Source organism: Protopterus annectens, chromosome 17.part0, assembly GCF_019279795.1.
Source record: "Protopterus annectens isolate FY-2018-M chromosome 17.part0, PAN1.0, whole genome shotgun sequence".
In the NCBI taxonomy this organism is placed as follows: Eukaryota; Metazoa; Chordata; order Ceratodontiformes; family Protopteridae; genus Protopterus; species Protopterus annectens.
In genome coordinates, this window is record NC_056751.1 from 180,995,470 (window position 1) to 181,016,865 (window position 21,396).

At 42.9% G+C, this 21,396-nt stretch overlaps 1 protein-coding gene across 1 annotated transcript in view; it reads left to right on the top strand.

The window, feature by feature from the left end:
• COMMD10 (COMM domain containing 10) overlaps positions 1-6,241 on the top strand; it is a 408,139-nt gene extending 401,898 nt beyond the window's left edge. Inside the window, exon 5 of the mRNA XM_044059162.1 lies at positions 6,080-6,241. Within this exon, the coding sequence (XP_043915097.1) occupies positions 6,080-6,241 (162 nt within the window). The remainder of the gene's footprint in view (positions 1-6,079) is intronic.
• The last annotated feature ends 15,155 nt before the right edge of the window (positions 6,242-21,396 follow it).

The following is a 21,396-nucleotide window of genomic DNA, read 5'->3' on the forward strand; positions in this document are numbered from 1 at the left end:
CAGGAAATCCTTCTATGTGGCACACCTCATCACGAAGGGCTTTTCATCCAGAAAAAAGGAGGTCATTGTCCCACTGTACTCATCCCTCATTAGACCCATTATAGAATACAACGCCCCATTTGGTATGTACCTCTCAAGACATCTGCAACAACTGGAAAGGCCTCAGAAATACCTCACTAAAAGAATCACAGGCCTAAAGCAGATGCCCTACGCTGACCGCCTTAAAAAATTCCAGCTATACTCCGTCGCATATCGTCTACTCAGAGGCGATCTCTGCTTAACATACAAGGCCATGTCAAACCCAGAGCTGTTGGACATGCTACACTTAAAGAAATCCCAATCCCTCAGAGCTACACGCTCCAGGGATCTAAACCTTGTCATCACAATAAACAAAACATGCTGGAGGGATAGGTTCCTGACCCAGAGACTCCCCAGACTCTGGAATAGATTGCCCATACATGTCAAGCAGAGTGCCTCTTTGGACCTCTTCAAGAGGAACCTTGACGATTGGATGGGAGAAAGGAAATTCACCCCAGGGATCACGTCAGTCGCCCTGCTAGACAGGGGTCCAGGAAAGTAAATAATGTGGGAAGAAATAGCCAGGGAATTGTTATGGCTAGGCTTGTATAGGCCCTAGGGCTGATAGCCTAGTACCAACCTATGAACCTATAAGGCCTATCCCCACCTGGTCCTATTAAAGCCCATTCCACCAGATCTATGGCAACTTCTGCTGCTTTTTGGTCTAGGGTATCTCTGGATGATATCTGTGCAGCAGCGACCTGGGCAAGGTCGCATACATTCATCTCTCATTATAAGTTGGATTTGATCTCTAGAGGGAGAGCATCCTTTGGCTCTGCGGTGCTCAGGAATATCCTTCCATGAGGGCCTCCCAGGAGTTTTGGTAGCTGGGGACTCTGTCCCACAGGTTGCAGATAAATGAAGTTAACTATTTCAGATAAAGTTATTTACTTACCATAATGTTCCATCTGAGTAGTTATACTTCATTTTCTGCAACCGTCCCTCCCTCCTTCGCCCGAACCTGTTCTAGGTTAATGTTATTGAGTTGCTAATAGTTTGATTAGTGGCAAACTCGATCTGAGGGAAGGTAGGAGAGGTGAGGGATTATGGGTAAGGGGAAGAGCTTGGAGCAGATGCTTGATAAAATGTTGCCGGCTCGGATCCGATATGGATCCGAATACCCACAGGTTGCAGAAAATGAAGTATAACTACTCAGATGGAACATTATGGTGAGTACATAACTTCTTTTTTTTCGCTCTTCTAAGCATCAGGGCCATTCAACCTGTCGCAGAAGAAGAATGGGGGCAAGGTTTCTACTCAAGAATTTTTCTGGTACCCAGGAAAGACCATTCCTGGCATCCTATCCTGGACCTGTCTATCCTAAACACTTTTTTGGTAATCCAAAAATTCAAAATGCTAACTCGTCATCAGCTGCTTCCCATGCTAGGCAAAAATGCCTGGTTGGCAACCTTGGATTTAAAGGAAGATTACCTGCACATCCCAATAAGGGAATCTTGCAGAAGATACCTACGCTTCAGAGCAGGCTACATGCACTGTCAGTTCTCTGCACTGCCCTTTGGCTTATCTACTGCACCCAGGGTATTCACAAAGTGCCTAGCTCCAGTCATTGCATTTTGCAGGCAAAGAAATATTCAGGTATACCCATACCTGGAAGATTGTCTAATTCAGGCAGAAAGCCAGGACATACGATTAAATCATCTAGCATTTGTAAAGAATTTACTAACTTCTCTGGGGTGCACCATAAATGAAAAGAAATCACATCTAGTACCCTGCCAACAAATTGTATTCCTGGGAACAAGCTTGAATACAACTTCCAAGATGGCCTACCTCACGCCAGAGAAACAAGTTCATTTGACAGCCTACTTCAAACTACTGGCCACAATGACCCAGTTATCTGCAAGGAAAATACTGCAAGTCTTAGGGTTCATGGCCTCTTGCATTCTACTAATTCCATATGCAAGACTGCATATGAGGAAACTAAAATGGTATCTAAAAAGCCTATGGTGTCAGCATTCTCAGGACCTAGGATCAATGATTCCTGTCATACCTTGTCTAAAGATAGAGTTCCTTTGGTGGGCAGAGGCCTGCCACCAGAACAAGGGACTGCCATTCACTCTACCCCCTGCCGCCCAAACCCAAACAACAGATGCATCAGACTATGCATGCGGGGCTCACTTTGCAGGGCAGTGCATTCAGGGCAAATATAACCCGAGTCAAATGCACCTGCATATCAATCAAAAAGAAATGTTAGCTGTACAGAATGCTCTGACATTTTTCAAGGACCACATTCTTCCAGGACAATTATTGGTAAAGATGGACAACACGGTTATGTGGTACATAAACAAGCAGGGGGGAACCCACTCATATCCGCTCTGCAGACTAGCCATGGCTCTGTGGAACACAGCCTTGAGCTACCAAGTGCACCTACAAGCTCAATTCCTGCCAGGCAAGCTAAATACACTGACAGAAGACCTAAGCAGAAATCTCATGGACCCACACGAGTGGAAACTCGAACCAAAGATAGTCAACATGTTGAGAAACAAATGGGGGAGCCCAGGGATAGACCTGTTTGCCTCTCCTCAGAACTACCAATTGGACAAATTCTGCACAAGGAGTCCCCACAGACAAGCTTGGAAAGTGGATGCCCTGTCCTTCACCTGGAAAAACCTATCAGTTTAGCCTTTCATCATCTTTCATGCGGGCAGGGTGTCCCTCAGGATCAATCCTTCCTTTATGCCCAAGGTGGTATCCAGTGTGGCCCTTAATCAGTCCATTCATTTGCCAACCATACTTTCTAATCCACAGAACAAAGGGGAACGAATACTGCACTCCTTGGACGTGAACAGACAACCTAGATTTTGCTTGGACAGGACTAAGCCTCTCAGGCAATCTGAACAGCTGCTGATTGCATTTGCTGCAGGGGCAGAGGGGAAGAGCATTTCAAAGCAAACCATTTCTAAGTGGTTAGGTCATTGCATTCACTTCTGCTATAAGCACCATGGAAAACCTACCCCACAGGGGATAAGACCTCATTCCACCAGAGCTGCATCTACCTCTACAGCCTTTCTCAGAGGTGTCCCTACCAGAGACATCCTAGAAGCTGCTACCTGGAGTTCTGTACATACCTTCACCAAGCATTACCACTTGCCAATTATTTTCTAAATCCAGAGCTAGCTTTGCCACTGCAGTCTTGCAGGGCCTTATAGCTGGTCCTAATGCTATCTAATTGCCTCCTCTCATCCTTAGCTTTGGGAATCTACCCAAATGTGATGACTGCAACAGTGAAACACGGAGAACATAGTACAGTTGTGAACACTTACCATAAATGTAGATGTTCGACTGTATTCACTGTTGCAGTCCTGATTACCCTCCCTTCAGCCCCCTGACTTCTATTGACTATACCTCTATTCTTGTTTACTATGCTTAAAGCTTTCTGGTGTATTTGCTTTTTGTTGGAGGTGTAACCTTGTATTTAATTGCTTCCCATTATGGGGACACCTGACATCTGGGGCAAGAAAAACTGACGTAATGGCTGCTGCTGCTGCATGCTTTATACCCCTGACTACCTGACGTCATGGAAGATGAGACAGCAACCGACGCAGGTCCCAAGGCTTTGATAATCAGGCCGACTGAGAGCTACCTGCAAGTAGATAACCCAAATGTGATGACTGCAGCAGTGAATACACTTGAACATCTACATTTATGGTAAGTGTACACAACTGTACTTTCTAGTGTACACTGCATATCAAGCAATGGATATTTGAGGCTTGTGCTATGCTCTGCTGGTTTGGTTCATGTCACATCTTTATTTGCTGCACTCCTCAGTTAGAGTCCACTTTTTAATGTTTTAAACAGATTTATAGTCATTCAGTAGTTTAGACAGATAATATTTAAGAAACTCCAAAGCAAGTTATTTAAGTGAAAGTTTACCTTGAAATTTAGTGGACATGTAGCCTGACATGATTTTATTAAACATGTAACCTCACATAATTGATGCTTTTTGGGTAATTCTTTGCTCAGAAGATTTACTTTTGAGTTTTTTTGCTCATCTATATTTTCCCATTTTCCCTTTCTTGTTATGAGGGGAAAACAACAGGTCCTTTCTGGTGCACATCATTGACTGGTTTCTCTGTTACTTTAAAGTCAGTTGTTAAATTGACAGTCCAAAAAAATGGTGGCACTTATTTATGTATTGTTTGGTTTTATTCATTAATCGCTGGGTAGATCGCTGTTTAGTGTAAACCAGGATAGATTTTTTTTTTGTTTTCAGATAAATTACAAGCAGATGATGGAGTTAATTTGCTGCCGTAGGTGATTTTGCAGTTAAAACAGAATTGCTTATAGAAAACTTGTTCAGGTGTACTTATGACAGGTTTCTGTAAGAAATCTTCTGTGCATGGTGATTGAGTGAAATGTATCTGAAATCCGGCTGGTAGTAAGAATATTTGAGCCCTTTGTACAGATAATATTGTAAATAAGTAAGTTGTATGCATTGTTATAGTGAAAGACATTTTAAAAGACTGTCTGGCATATATGTTGTATTGTGTTTGTCAACTGTCCTAATTGCTGATTAGATAGAGACATTTTGGTACACAATTTTACTTCCTGAAGAGTGTGAATTAATTATTTTTGACTATGATTGGTACACTGGACCCTATCGTTCTTTGCTCTTTATAAGTTTGATTCTCCAAAGACCATGTAGTTAGTAATTCTGAGAATATTTTCTTGTATGTGTTACTACAAAGTGTTAATCTGCATTAGAGATTTTTACACCGTTCAGATTACCTGTGCTTTTATAAGCAAATAAGTTCTTGTCAGTTTATTTTTTAAGTCATGATTGAAAATGAAGGGAGTAGTTGCATTTGACTTAGATTTATGCCCAACCCCAGCATTCCATATATATATATTTTTTTGCTTTTTGCCCCCTTTGCCTATTGACCATCAGTCTCAAACAACTTCAGAGGGGCTAACATCTGGGCTGCCATAAATTTCAGAGGGGCTAACATCCGGGCTGCCATAGAGGCTGCTTGTATATTTGCCAGCATCCTTGGCACTGAAGACTTTTTTTTTTATTTTTTCAAGTCCTAGCCCTTCCTCTTGGATTTAGAAATTGTGACTGACATCACTATAGGATCCAGTACTCCTCATGCACATGTACCTGCTGAGGAAGGCTGCACATTCATGACTTGATGAGCCAAACATATGTCCAAGACATCACTACCCTTCATCTGTGGGACTGCAGCAGTGGACAGCCCTATTGTGACTCCCTCCGCCCTGAAGATAGCACTCCCATCATCCCAGTGCAGCATTTCATACTATTGTCTTTAATCACTGAGCCGCAGAAGAGTATATGATTAATAGGTCTAAAGTATGGCCCTTTGAAACCACTTACTCTGTACCTTATTTGACTTTGAGGCTGTCAGAAGGGTTGAGAGGTTGAGGCTATGTATCAGGCACTGTTTTTGCATTTTGTAGTGGTCAGGAACATTGGCCTGACAGTTTGGCTATCAGAATTTATGTAATTTAAGTCCTTATGTAATTCTGTATTTTAGTATAGGAAGAAAGCTGCAGGGGTAAGGTCCTGGAAGTAATATTGATCTTGGCTCTACATGGTTGTTGTGTCATTATTTCAATTCCAGGAAAAAAGGTAATTCATTCATTTTGTGTGCCTGTTTTATCATATTTAGCATTGTAGGTTGAGCAAGAGTCTACCCCAGTAAGCAACAGGCTTATTAAGTTTTGGTGCTGCCTAGAAGGTGGTCCATTTGCTCCTTCCTATTTGTGGCACTACACATTGCCTTGCACCTTTTGTTTGTTGGGACTGGATATAATTTCTCTATGATCCTGAATAGGATGAGGTTTGTGATAGAAAATGAATAAGTGAGTACAATTAAGTTCAGAGACTCACATCCAGATATAAGCTAGGGGAAGGGGGAAAAACAGTCATAAAGTGCATTGACAGTGAATATTTTTGTTTTACATTAAAAGATTACTTTGTTTAATCTTAGTTTTTGAAAATAAACTTTATCTTCTGTTTTAGCTAGAGACAGTTGGATGGCAACTTAATCTACTGATGGGGCAGTCTACCCAAGCTAAAATGAAGTCACCTCAAGCTGTGCTAGAACTTGGAGTAAGCAGTGAAGAATGTGAGGTAACTTATCTTGTGTCACATGAAACTGGCATGCAGAGCATTATAATTTAAAATGTGGAGGTGCAGAAAACCAGAGCCATACTACCCAAAATTTGGGGCCAGATTTAAGCTGTGAGAGGCCTCCCCCTTGCAAAGTGGCAAACATTTTTTATTTGAATCGGTGTATGTTAATTTATCCAATGGAGGATTTTGTGGCTCCAACAGTGAAAACTGTGCAAAGTTTGAACCCAAGGCACAGTACATCAGAAGTACGTCTGTGTAGTTGTACAGTTTCAGACTAGTATATTTAAATAAGCTGAACTAAAATGCAAGTGAGTGGTAAATCATGCATCGCAGTATCTCCACAATTCAGATGAGTTTCTTACAGCAGAACATACACACACTTGCAGTGTTTTTCTGTATATGTCACTGTAGTAGTTTCCATTATTGTGTAGTCAGTGAACTATGTTGCTGTAGACATGCTGTCAATTCAGATGGCTGATGTCACTGGCCACATTAAGTCTGCAAGCAACCTAGCTGTAGTATGTCCTGCATGCAATTATTCTTTTGCCTACCTTGCTGTGCAATGCAGCATGTAAGTGTTGCCACGGTTTGCTTGATCTTGTGGCCTGTATTGCCTGTTGCAACCTTTGCCCAGCCTGCCTGTAGTAAATCAGTAGCTCTGTTTACTTATGCTGCTGCTGTGCATAGGGAGATTACCAACGGTGCTGTGTCTGCTCCTATTGGTCGTTCAGCAGCAGTCTGTGATCTACAGAACACAGTACTTCTTTGTCAGTAGTGCTTATTCTGTCTGAATTTAGTTATATCCAGTGCTAGATGGTGGCTTATGAGCCCCATACAGGGAAAACACAGGCAGCATATCTTGCACAGATGTATGTTGAAATTAGGTGGTATTGTGTAACACAGGCATGCATGCATGCATGATATGATGTCAAGCACTGTGGTGCTGTCTTTGTGTTGGAATACAGGGTATTCTTTTGGTAGGTCTTCAAATATCTAGCTTCTCTGTAATAAAACGTTAACAAGACACTATACTGTTTAGTGATTAACTGGAGTGCAGGTGTATCTTTCTGAACAGTAGATCACAGATCTGCAAGCTCTGAAATCCATATAATGCACTATCTACATGATCTCGTCATATATTTCTCTGGCATGTAGTGTCACAATAATAATGTCTTGTGTTGTGTTTTAGGATTGCCCTGCATGTGGAATGCCCACTTTACAGGAGGTGGTTAGGCAAATGATGACAGTACCTATTGAGAATGATTTGTTGCCATTACGCAAAACATGATTTGCCTCCCCAAGTAGTCATGATACTGCATTGTGTAATGGTAAAAGAGATGGCCGGTTTTCTGTGGGTGGCACGATTATGCTGGTTACTAACGTACTAAGGGCATTTGACTTATGATATATTATGTGCAGCTTGTAGGAGCACAGAAAGAAGTAGGCATACATTGGGCAGCCTGTTAAGTCACAGGTTGATAATGCCCTGATTCTGGTAAGTTGCTCCTCCTACTGTACTTCAGTGGGATTTGCTGAGGTTGCCTTGCACATTGTATTGTGGTTGCGCAGTGATGCTCTGTTTGGGTTTTCCTTCTTTCCTGTACTTAATGTAGTTTGTAGTGTTGCTTTTATACTAATCCACGTTGTTTACTCTGTTTTTTAACTTTTGTTGTGAACTGCAAATATGCTTTCTCTGACTTCTGCCTCTAAAGGTAATGCAAACTCTTTCAACTTTTTATTTTTTGTCTCTGTGAAGTGTAGCTACTAAGTTAAAGTCCAGTTTATTTTGACCATTCAGACCCACAAGAGCTGTCTAAACATGCCACTTTCATTTGTCTCTCATATTTATTTTAGATTATCTTGACTTCTAGGGCCAGGTAATGCCAAGGTTTAAAATGTTGGGGTGTTTAGTTTTGATGTACTTTACTCTGTTATGATTCATCACTGCTTCACCATTGATACACAGTGAAGTTATTTAAATATTTCCCTTTGACGCAGTAGACTTTGGCCTATTGTAGACTTGTGTAAGTTACTATGAAGTCCAGTACGTTGTTTCAAAGTGTCTTGTGTCTTAAAATTTTGATCTCCACAGTGTCTGAACATTTTTTTAGATATGACAGTCATCTTCAGGACTGCATTGGGGGTTGTGATGATAATAGACTTCTGATAGCTGCACTCTTTTTGGTTGCTTTTTCATGTGAAGGTCAAGTAAAATGCATCTGACATATCTAATTTCTAACTAATGGAGATAGGACTTGTGTAATCTGCTGACATACATTTATAGGATTGAAGCTGTGCGGTCTGAATGGCATTATGAATTGGAGGGAGACTTGAGGCCATGGATGAGGTCACGTGTGTCATTATTGAATGACAGTTCAGAAAACCTACCTGACATAGTGAAGAAATGTCATACTTCATTTTTACAGTGCATGAAATTATTTGCATAATTCACAGAATTGAAATGACTGCTTTTAATATGCTTTGCTTTAGTTCCATATGTTGAGTGAATTTATCGTATTGCTGTTTAGGATGATTTTGAAATACTTCTGTACTCCAAATAACATTTATGTCTCACACTTAATAAGCTGATTTGCATCCATTCTTATGTAGAAATGCTTACCTTTACGTTAGGTGTTGTGTTACAGACAATAATCTAGGCAGATGTGTAATGATAAGTGTTGAAATAAGAACATGGCTTTTTATAGCATTAATTAGGCAGTCAAAGTCACAAAAGATGAAAATATTCTGTAGCTTACTGAGCCAGAATTGATGCCTCCAGGGATGCGTCTGCTGACACTGAATGCTGAACGGCCATATGTGCCAAGCTGTTAGCCCACTTTGCTGTAAGCTGAAAACAGCAGTCAGCCATAGAGAGAAAGGCTGCTATAGTTTGTTAGTGGAGGGTGACACCATCTGTTGTGGGTCATATTAATCCTGCTTGTGTTTTTTGATCAGGTGTTATATTATACGCTTTGTGAAAGGGAGGTGGAGCTGTAAAAAAAAAAAGTGAATAGTCCATACTAGTTTAGGTTTGTGACACTGATGCCTGAATTGCTGGGACTTGTTCAGAGCCAGAGGAGATGACTGGGTGCTAACCCAGTTCTGTGTAAATGCAACAGTATTTGACTGTGCGTTCTAATGGATTGTCTAGCAAGCATTATCTGTATTGCCTTTGGGTGCCTCCCACCACTATTGATTTTCATTTCGTTCCTGGAAGAGGGGGTGAGGCTTTGTTAAGGAAGAGAATTTCATGGTGAAGATAGGCTGGACACTGCATTCCTTTATTTTATTTCTGTTGACTGAAATTTGGCTGTGTTTTTAACCTCTACTACCTTGGTTAATGACAGATCCTTCAAAATTTGGTGACATATATCCCTGAACTGTATATGGGAAGTTTTTGCTTATGACTATTTGACGTGATATAAATCAACACAAGTTCCTTACACCAGTTTGTGCCATGCCATGTTGTCTTGATAAGTGCGTTGTTAGAATTCTTAGAAATCATAATTTCATCAATAACATGCAGCTTATACTGATATAAGAAGCTGCCACTGATTTGTGCTTTTCCATTATGCATAGAATAACAAAACATTGATTTTTTATTTCTAAACAAAAAAGGAGGTGGTGTAGCTATAATATTTAAACAGCATCTAAACATCCAGATATTAAAATCATCAGCTCCACAAATAGGCAATGAAGAAATAATATATACCAACCTCAAAATTAACCAAAACAAAACCATCAACATAATTGGATGCTACTTCCCACCTGGCCAAAACATCCCTCCACTAGAAAACCTCCTCAGCTGGTCTACCCACCATCTCCCCCAAGAAACTATCATCTTAGGTGATTTCAATATTGACTGGCAATCCTGTTCTGGCAACAATCCAACCCATCATGTACACCTTCATGGCTTCACCCAACTAGTCCAGTCACCAACCAGGATAAATAAAAACTCCAGCAAGCACACTACCCTGGATTGGATACTAGTCAGTAAGAGCCCCCAGTCATATATAACAGGCTGCTTATCAGATAGTCTCAGTGATCACTTCCCAACATTCCTACTGAAAAAATACCTATACCAAGCTAAACCTGTCATCTACCGTCAAATACGTAAAAAAACTAAACTTTAACCCACTCACAGTCATCTCATCCCTCAAAGAATGTAACTGGCATCCTCTAAAGTACCTCAGTCTAGATGACGCAGTTGAATTTTTTAATACTACCTTCTTGAACATCCTTAATTACCATGCCCCCATAAGATTTTCCAGAACCAAAGCACAACCCTCCCCATGGCTACAGAAAACCACTAAGTCAGAAATGAAAAACAGGGATAAAGCCTGGGAGCACTGGCAAAACCAAAACCCTCAGCTAGACAGAAATTCCTAGAACTACACAATAGAGTCAAAAAGCTAATAAAACAGGACAAATTCCAATACTACCAGTCTGCCCTAGACTCCTCACAACACAGCCCCAAACAATTCTGGTCCTCCATAAACTCCATCCTTCACCCAGGTAAAGTCAGTATCCCTCCTCCTAACATCCCTCACTCCTCAGAAAATATTGCTACCTCATTCAACACACACTTCACCCAAACCATACTATCACTAGCTAAACAACACAACCCCCCTCCCACACCTTCAACTAGTAATCTCCCCACTGCCTTCTCTTTTTCTCCTGTACCTACCTCCAACGTAAAAAAACTCTTAACTAAACTTAAACCCACCAAATTAGCAGCAGACAACCTCCCAAGTGAATACCTACAAATCGCAGCTGATGCTCTGGCCTACCCAGTATCCATCTTGATTAACCGATCTCTGTCAGAAAGTTACGTTCCCACACTGTGGAAAGTATCACATATAATTCCCCTCCACAAAGGTGGACCCACCGCAGAACTAACCAATTACCACCCCATAGCTATTCTCTTTCCACTCTCCAAAATACTGGAGAGATGCATACACTCTCAGGTCTCAGACTACCTCCTTACTAACAACCTCCTTTCCAGTACTCAGCATGGTTTCCGACCAAACCATAGCACCACCACTGCCTTACTCTCCTTTACTAACACTATCCTTCAGCATAAAAACAATGGCTATCTCTCCTCTGCTACTTTCCTAGACCTATCTAAAGCATTTGACATGGTCCCACACAAACAACTTATCTCTGTCCTCAATAACCTATCCTTCTCACAATCAGTCACCAACTGGTTTCAGAGTTACCTGTCTGACTGCCAACAATCCGTTGTATGGCAGAATGACATATCTCCCCAACTACCTGTCTCCATAGGGGTTCCCCAAGTATCCATCCTTGGACCCCTACTCTTCTCTGTTTACACCAATAATCTAGCCTCTGCCACCAAACATGGCACACTCATACAATTCGCAGATGACTCGACCATCATCTGCTCAGCCCAGTCCCTACCCAAACTGCAAAAAGTCACACAGGAAGCCTTTTCCTCTGTTGAAACATGGTTATCCGATGCCCAATTAATACTCAACCAAAACAAAACTAAACTACTCATCTTCCAACCCACCAAACATACTCAAAACAATTCTCACTTTAACATCACAGCAAAAGACAACACCACTATATACCCAACTGAACACACCAAATTGCTAGGAGTGGAAATAGACAATAAACTAAAATTTGACATTCACATATCCATGACCATAAAAAAAGTCCACAAAAAACTAGGAGCGTTATACAGAAATGAGCAATTTTTCACCAAAGCAGCAAAGATTTCAATAGCAAATTCCCACCTTATCTCCACCCTACTTTATGCCTCTCCAATATATACCAACCTAAGGCAATGTGATCTAAACAAGCTAGAGACCTGCTACAACAAAATCGCCAAATTCGCCACAGGGGCATCCTACCGTAGTCACCACTGTCTCTCACTTGCTGAACTGGGCTGGCTTGAACTCCTCACCTCCTTCAGTGGTATCAACTCTCACTCGCCCACGAACTAGTAAACCATCCACTAAATGTCCCATCCCTCCAGAATCTACTCCAACCCTATCGCACTACCAGACCACTAAGATCCAGCAACAAGAATCACTTGCAGATCACTAAAGCCAATAACTCTCCTGGTGAAGCACTATTCTCTTGCGCCATAGCCAAATTATGGAACTCACTCCTACCCACAATTACCTCCGTACCATCATGCACCCACTTCAAAACTTTACTAAAAGCGCACCTAAAAACATTCTGGCTATGCCCTTGCAACTCCTACTCTAATATCATCCACCCCATCCAACCACTACCTTTCTTTCCACTCCACTAACTACCTTGATTATAGCAAGCTCAGATGCTCATAAGCCTAGTACTTATTATACAGCAGGAACTTCTCATTGTAACATTTGTTAATGTCTGTTATGTACTTCACAGATAAAGATTCTAGTTGTCTACTGATGTACTATGTTCTTCATCTGTAAATATGTTGTAAGTAATTGCTATGTTAAATTGTTAATCGCTATGTAATCCAATGTAACTACTGTCTGTTTATTTTACTGTGGAGCTTTTCTCCCCGGGCCTCCGCTGAAAATGGACCTACGTCCATTCGGACACTCCCAGTCAACAAATTTAAATAAATAAATAAATAAATTGATGAATCTTCTGCAGTGTTGTACAGTCTGTGTTCCATGTTCCTAGATGTATAGAGCCTCATGGTGGTGAGACTAGCTGTATACCATAATATTAGAATGTGGATTTAAATATTGTAGCAATGACAACTCAGGGTCAACTCTGTGAAGTACTGTCTCTTTTAGAAGTCTGTCAGTGGTGACTGGTGCACGTGGAGGAGCTGACGTGCCTCTCCATGCTTAATCAGTGCCTGCACAAATCCCAGCATCCTTTGTATGTTACTGGGTTATGCCAGCAGTACAACACCATAGCAACCCAGTAGCAAGCAGAGTGCGTGCTAATGAGCTGCATAAGCAGTACATTTAGGAACTACTGGTGTGTGCCAGAGGACCCAGATTTCAAGAAGGGGAAGATCCCCACGGTCACCTCCTGAAGATGTCTCATTTGAAGACATCCTAGAAATTTTAAAACAGCTGTGTGGCTGGAACTTCCCAAACCCTTCTTGTGAGGAATCTGTTTACCTGCAGGCTTTCGGCACCTGCCTGTCTAACCTTGGGTGACCCCACCTGCTGATGTACTCATTCAGTTGATTTCACAGTGGGCATGGAAGGCTCCAGATACCATCGAGCCCATCCCTAAAAGACCTGATAAAATACTGTCTGTGATGCCCGTGACCTGGCCCAGCAATCAAGGAGCCTCAATCTTCACCACTAACACCAGAGAGGGTGTCTCATATATGAGAAAGGTTAACAAATGCATACAGTAAAGTACAATTTCTCTTAAGAGCACACAGAGATCGCAGTCAGTTTGGGGCTGGTTGCTCCCTTGCTCTCCAGGTCCCCAATAAGACTCCCCACTGGCACAGCTATAGGGTCCAGATATCACCCTAGCTGGCAAGCTAACCTCCAGTACCCTCTCTGTCCAACCGATGCTTCATGTCCCTGCCCAAGTAGCTGACACACACACACTTTAAGATAAGTATTTATACAACTTTGCAGGCACTCCTGGGAAAGGCTGACACAGATTCTCCAGCTGTGCCCCTTTACCCAGACTAGACAGTAGTAATTCCTGCCTCCACCAGCTAATAATTATCAGCTACCCAAAGGCCCTTAAAAGGTTGTCCACTTATTACTGTGCAATATTAGGTTTATTGGAAGGGCTTAGACAGTAAACTCTATAAATATGCAATGTACTCAAGAGCTTAAATTTTCTCTACATAAACCAGCCACAGTTGAAAAGGGTTTAGAATATTTAATAATAGATACTAAAAACACAACAGATACTAAAAACACAAGACAATGCTACTACACCACAGTGCCATTCAAGAGTTCAGAGATCACACAGAAACTTAAAATAATTCAGTAGTACAGTTCTGACATAACAGAAAAGCACTTAGTCTGATCTTTTTCTAATTCCTAGCTATTGCTAAGAAAACATGCTTCTAAAATAACTTACACATATAGAGCATAGGCAGTACTGAGTTAGATGTCCAAGATCAAAATGCTTAATAATCTCTGGTTCTCACTGTTTAAATTGAAACTGCAGTTCTGCTAAACATTACATCAACTTTTACACCTTCCTGGTTCCCAGGCCACACAGAAACTGCATTTACATTCTTTTACACTTCGAGCAATAAAGGACATTCCATATGTAAATTATTGTCATTAACTTTAGCATTAAAACAATAGGCAGGAAGCTTTCATCTAAGTGGACTGGAGCCGACTTGTAAAACATCAAGGGGAGTGATGAAATAATTTTTATTTCAAAGGACCAACAAGAAATGCTTGACTTAGCTTTCTTTACAGCAGATGGCAATGTTGCCATATTGTTTTAAGTTCAACATTCACAGTACTTACAAATAATAGAATTATGTACCAAATTATATTTGACTAGGCTGGCAGCCTTCACCCATCTCTACCAGTCTTCACATTTCTTCCCCCCCAGAGAACGCAAGCTAGTTTTTCAAGTGACCCTTGAGAAACGCTGCTTGAGAGGGTTAGGTCTATCTGAGTGTACCTCACCCCATTCCCTGTCTTGAGAGCCCATCTGCATTGGCATTGCTAATCCCACTGCGGTGCTGCACTGACATATATGCTTGCAACCTCAGGCTCCATCTTAGCAACTTGGCATTTTGCTAGCTGGCTCTGTGTAATCATATTAGAGGGTTGTGATCTGTCATTGCAGTGAATTTTTCTTCCATACGGGTAATGCTGAAGTTTCTGCAGTGCCCACACTATGGTTAGACATTCCTTTTCTACTGCTGCATAGCATTCCTCCCTGGGTTGGAGCCTACGACTGAGATAAACCACTGGGTGTTCTTCCCCTCTGAAGAAATCTGGCTAAGTACAGCCCCCACCCCATGGTTCGAAGCATCCACCTGCACAACAAATTATTTGATGTAATCTGGACTGGCTAACACAGGAGGTCCTCCCAAAGCTTCTTTAAGCATCTTGAATGCCTGCTCACATGCTGGGGTCCACACTACCTTATCTGGTCTGTTCTTCCTGGTCAGGTCTGTGAAAGGAGCAGCTATGGTACTATAACTGTGAACATACTTTCTGTAGTACCCTGCTGTTTCTAAAAATGCCCTTACCTGCTTTTTAGTAACAGGTGCAGGCTATGCCTGTATGGCTTCCACTTTGGCAGGTTCTGGCCTTACCTTACCACTCCCCACTCTATGTTCTATGTAGGAGACCTCCGCCATACCCACCTGACATTTGCTTGGCTTATTGGTCAACCCTGCCCTCTGTAGTTTGCCCTGCACCTCCCTGACATGCTGAAGGTGCTCTGGCCAAGAATGGCTGTAGGTGGCAATGTCATCTAGGTAAGCAAGGGCAAATCCTCCTGCTAGGATATTATCTACCAGCCTCTGGAAAGTCACTGGGGCATTCTTCATCCCAAGGGGCATCTTTGTGAACTCATATAAGCCAAAAGGAGTCACAAAGGCTGACTTCTCTCTAGCACTGTGAGTCAAGGGCACCTGCCAGTAACCCTTGGTAAGATCAATGGTTGTAAGATACTTAGCCCTACCGAACTGCTCTAGGGCCTCATCTGTCCTTGGCATTGGGTAAGCATCCGACTCTGTGTGACTATTTAATTTCCTGTAGCCCACACAGAACCTGGTGCTGTCATCCTTCTTTGGCACCAGCTCCACTGGGGAGGCCCAGGGACTGTTGGACTCTTGAATCACCCCTAGTTCCAACATCTCCTGTACCTCTTCCCTCAGAGCCTGTCTGACACTCTCAGGCACCCTATAAGGGGTCTGCCTAATAGGCCTTTGGGGTCCTGTATCCACCTGGTGCTGCACCAGGTGGGTACACCCTGGTTTCCCAGTGAACATGTCCCCAAACTCCTGCAACACTGCTCGGATTTCTCGAACCTGGGTAGGAGATAGCTGCTAGGACATTGCTGCCCTTACACTGAGGTGTCAGTCCGAGCCTCACTGAGGAGATCAGTCACTAGATCTCCCTCAGACTCCTCCTGCAACCCACTGCAAATGCTCAGCAGCTGGCCCTCTCTATCATGGTAAGGTTTCATCATGTTAACATGGTACAATTTGTGCCCCTGCCTTCTGCCTAGCAGTTCCACCATGTAGTTAACATCACTACCTTTCTTACCACCTTGTAGGGTCCCTCCCAAGCTGCTTGCAGCTTGTTGTGTCTGACAGGAATGAGAACCATTATCTGCTGCCCCACAGCATACTCTCTAGCTCGAGCATTCCTGTCATACCACACTTTCTTCTGTTGTTGGGTTTCTGCCAGGTTCTCCTGGGCCAAGCCCATGAGTTCCCTGAGCCTTGTCCTGCGGTTTAGGACGTATGCCACAACAGACTCCTTGTGAGGTTCACACTCACCTTCCCACTCATCTTGAATTAAATCTAGAGGTCACCTCACCCTATGCCCATACAACAACTCAAAGCATGAAAACCCTGTGGATTCCTGGGGAATCTGTCTGTAAGCAACCAACAGATGGGGCAAATATTTGTCCCCTCCCTCTTAAACTGATCTGCAAATACCCGTAGCATGGACTTTAACCTCTCAACATGACCATTAGTCTGGGGATGGTACGGGGTGGTCTTCATGTGCTTCACCCCACAGGACTTCTAGAGGCAAGCTAACAAGGCTGACAGGAAATTGGCACTTCTGTCAGACAGTATTTCTTTTGGGAAACCCACCCTACTGAAAATCTCTAACAAAGCATTTGCCACCTTCTCTGCCTCAATGGAGGACAAAGCCACTGCCTCAGGGTATTGTCTAGCATAATCCACTACCACCCTGTGGAAGTTGGGGTACTCAGAGGACCCACAATTTCCATATCTACCCTCTGAAATGGCTCCTCAAGCACAGGCAAAGGCATCAAAGGAGCTCTCGCCTTGTCTCCTGTGTTGCCTACTTTTTGGCACTGCTCACAGGTCCAGCAGTACCCTGTTACATCTCTGGAAATTCCAGACCAATAGAAGTTCTGCATAATATGCCTCTTTGTACGTTTTATGCCCATATGACCTGCAAAAGGAATATCATGGGCTATGGCTAGAAGCACCAGATGGTAGGCTCTAGGCACTACCAACTGCTGTACTCTCTCACCTTCTAGCCCTCCCTCAGGGGTCCACTCTCTGTATAGTATCCCTTTGTCCCAGTATACAGATTCCCCCTTTCCTTGAGAATCAGGTGCCTCCCTAGCTACCTGCCTCAGGCCTTACAATGTAGGGTCTGAGAGCTGAGCCTGTCTCAACTCTCTCCTTGTAAACCTTCCCAGCTCCCCTTCCACAGGAAGTCTGGCATCCCCTGACAGTGGTGCTTCACTGTCAGCCTGGGTACTACTACTCACCTCTAACTTTGCAGTGACTCAGTCCAAGGGACCATCAGTACCCACAAGCAGCTGTGGCTCACATTCAGTTTCACTGCTACAGAGTAGCTGTCTGTCTGGGTCTCCGCCAGGCTACCAGACCCACATGCTTGTCTCCAGGCCTGACTGCATGTAACTGCACAAGCACAGGGTACTGCGCTATCAAAATCATTCCCTATCAGGACATACTTGCTGGCTTCCTTTTCCACCCTCCCAGTTAAGGTGAACCCTAGCCAAAGGAATTTGGAATGGGATCCCTCCTAATGCCCTGACTGGAGTAGACTGCCCAGGCAAGTAGTGCTCCTCTGTAACCATTGCATGCTTTACAGTGGTTATTTCAGAGGCTGTGTCTCTCTTGGCAATGGCCTCTTTGCCATTCGCTACAATAGTATATAGCCTCTGGTGGTAGTTTGGTACCGTTGTTGTCCCAAGACAACCTACTGTTAGCATTTTGTCTTTCCCACTTACTGGCTTCCTCACCTTTGGTTCCCCACCTTGCCTCCGTGGACACCTGTATGCTCTATGGCCCCACTGGTTGCATTCAAAACATTTAACCCTAGCTCCTGGATGTGTACCTGGACTAGTTCCTTGCCCTGCTACTAGCAGATTCTGTTGTGGCAGTCTGTGCTGCCCACCATGGGTTCCTTTAGACCCATGAGCAGTACAGGGGGTCTCCTTCCTGTGCAGGGCTGCCCTGCTGGCCAGGTATAGGTCTCCCTTCTTCCCCAACTCCTCTGAAGGAGCATATTGTCCATCAGCTAACCATATCCTCATGTCCTCAGGCAATGTGCTAAGGGCTTGTTCCCTCACCGAAAGGTGTGCCAGCCCTTTAGAAGTGGTGACCTGACATCCACTCACCCAGCTATGAAAATAAGTGCTCCGTTCAGCAACATATTCACACACACACTTTCATCTGCCTTGCATCTGTGCTCAGGAAACTTTTTCTTATACATTTCAGGTGTTAGCTTAAAACATTCTAAAAGACATTTTTGTACAGCAGTATAATCAAAACAGACAGAGTCAGGCATTTTTGACAAAAAAGTTACAGCTTTCCCATGGAGTAAGGGGGTCAGGAACCGTACCCAGAGCCTTTGGTCAACAGTATACTGTCTGTATATCCTCTCAAACATATGAATGAAACTATCAAAATTATCCTCCTCTTTAAATTGCGGAAGAAATTTACTGACCTGTTGTGCTTCTGGGGTCCAGTTACTCCCTTCCCCATTACCTCCATGACTCTGGCGAAGAGTCAGTATTTCCCTCTCATGCCTCCTCTGATGCTTCTTTTCTTTGACTTCTATCTCCAAACGCCTGGCCTCCAACTCAAGTCTCTTTAGCTGCAGCTGGGTTTTTAAGTCCACTGCAGAAAGGTTGAGCTGTCCATTCTCCAAGGATATTGTATCTCCACTGCAGTCTGATTGTCCTTCTCAGAAAGGTTGAGATGTCCATTCTCCAAGGATATTGTATCTCCACTGCCAGTCTGATTGTCCTACTGGATGCTGTTTTCTGATGCATCTGTAACCAAGGCTGCAGTCAGGTCTGCCTTAGTCAGGTTTCCATGCACCAATCCCCTAGCCTGGTACATCTCGACCAGCTGGCTCTTTGTCAGCTTTCCCTACTCCTCTGCTGACATGCTGCCTGCTCACTCTGACTAACTAAGCTAACAAAAGAAATACAAACATTGTGATCTGAACTCTTGAGTATTCACTGCATGGCTGTTTTAGAGGACAAAACACCTTCAGAGATCACTGTACATAAGCTACAGGATTCACTCTTACCACACCACTACAAGCCAATTAGTATTTGCCAACTAATTAATATGTGCTGTGGATATTCCACTAATGCCAGCCAATTAGTATGTGAAGTGGATCCCACCACTGCAAACCAATTAATATGTGAGATGGATATCCCAACCACTTCCACCAATTAATATGTGAGGTGGATATCCCAACCACTGCCATTTAATATGTGATGCCCGTGCCCTGGCCCAGCAATCAAGGAGCCTCAGTCCTCACCACTAACACCAGAGAGGGGCATCTCATATAGGAGAAAGGATAACAAATACATACAGTAAAGTGCAATTTCCCTTAAGAGCACACAGAGATCAAAGTCAGTCTGGGGCTGGTCGCTACCTTGCTCCCCATATCCCCAATAAGACTCCCCACTGGCACAGCTATAGGGTCCAGATCTCGGCCTAGCTGGCAAGCTAACCTCCAGTACCCTCTCTGTCCAACCAGTGCTTTGTGTCCCCGCCCAAGTAGCTGACATACACACACACACACACGCACACACTTTGAGATAAGTATTTATACAACTTCACAGACACTCCTGGGAAAGGCTGGCACAGATTCTCCAGCTGTGCCCCTATACCCACACTGTACGGTAGTAATTCCTGCCACCACCAGCTAATAATTATCAGCTACCCAAAGGCCCTTAAAAGGGTGTCCGGTTATTACTGTGCAATATTATTATCCAGTATTAGTGTAATTTAAGCAATCAAGGCTTATTACAAGGGCTTAGACAGTAAACTCTATAAATATGCAATGTACTATAGAGCTTAAATTATCTCTACATAAACCAGCTACAGTTGAAAAGGGTTTAAAAATATTTAATAATAAATATTAAAAGCACAAGACAATACTGCTACACCACAGTGCCATTCAAGATTTCAGAGATCATACAGAAACTTACAATAATTCAGTAGTACAGTTCTGACATAACAGAAAAACACTTAGTCTAATCTTTTTTTTATTTCCTAGCTATTGCTACAAAAAAACTTCTGAAATAACTTACACATATAGAGCATATGCAGTGCTGAGTTAGATGGCCAAGATCAAAATGCTTAATAATCTCTGGTTCTCACTATTTAAATTGAAACTGCAGTTCTCCTAAGCATTACATCATCTTTTACACCTTCCTGGTTCCTAGGCCACACAGAAACTGCATTTACATTCTTTTACACTTCAAGCAATAAAGGACATTCCACATGTAAATTCTGGTCATTAACTTTAGCCTTAAAACAATAGAAAGGAAGCCTTCATCTAGCCGGACTGGAGCCGACTTGTAAAACATCAAAGGCAGTGATGAAATAATTTTAATTTCAAAGGACCAACAAGAAATGCTTGACTTAGCTTTCTTTATAGCAGATGGCAATGTTGCCACATTGTTTTAAGTTCAACATTCACAGCACTTACAAATAATAGAATTATGTACCAAATTATATTTGATTAGGCTGGCAACCTTCACCCATCTCTACCAGTCTTCACACTATCCACTCCTGAAGATAAACAGTTCCGGGCCTATAGGTGAGCTGTGGATGCTATGGTCGTAGCGGCTGCCAAAAAAAAAAAGAAACTTGCTGAGGAGAGTTCCATCTTCCCAACAGAGTTTTGGGCTGTGGACAGATTTGGGAAGTGGGTCTACCCTTCATCGACCTTTGCTATAAAGTCCTTGAATTTTTTGGCACATTTCATGAGACACAAACAGGATCTGATTAAGGAATTGTCAGACAACCTGGTGGGAGCTGTAGCTGAGGGAGTCCAAGAGAAAGTGCCTTCCCAGTTAGCCATCCTGGAGTCTGTGTCCAAATCGTCCATGAGGCTGATTGCTCATACAGCCGAAGGGGACGTCTAGAGCAGCAGGTACAGGCATAGCCATAAGGAGACACTCTTGGATGCGCCTATGTGACTTTTCAGAATCATTCAAGTCTTCTTTCATCAGTGCTCCTTTTGATGGAGCGTCTTTGTTTGGCCCTAAAGTAAAATTTACTTTATCCA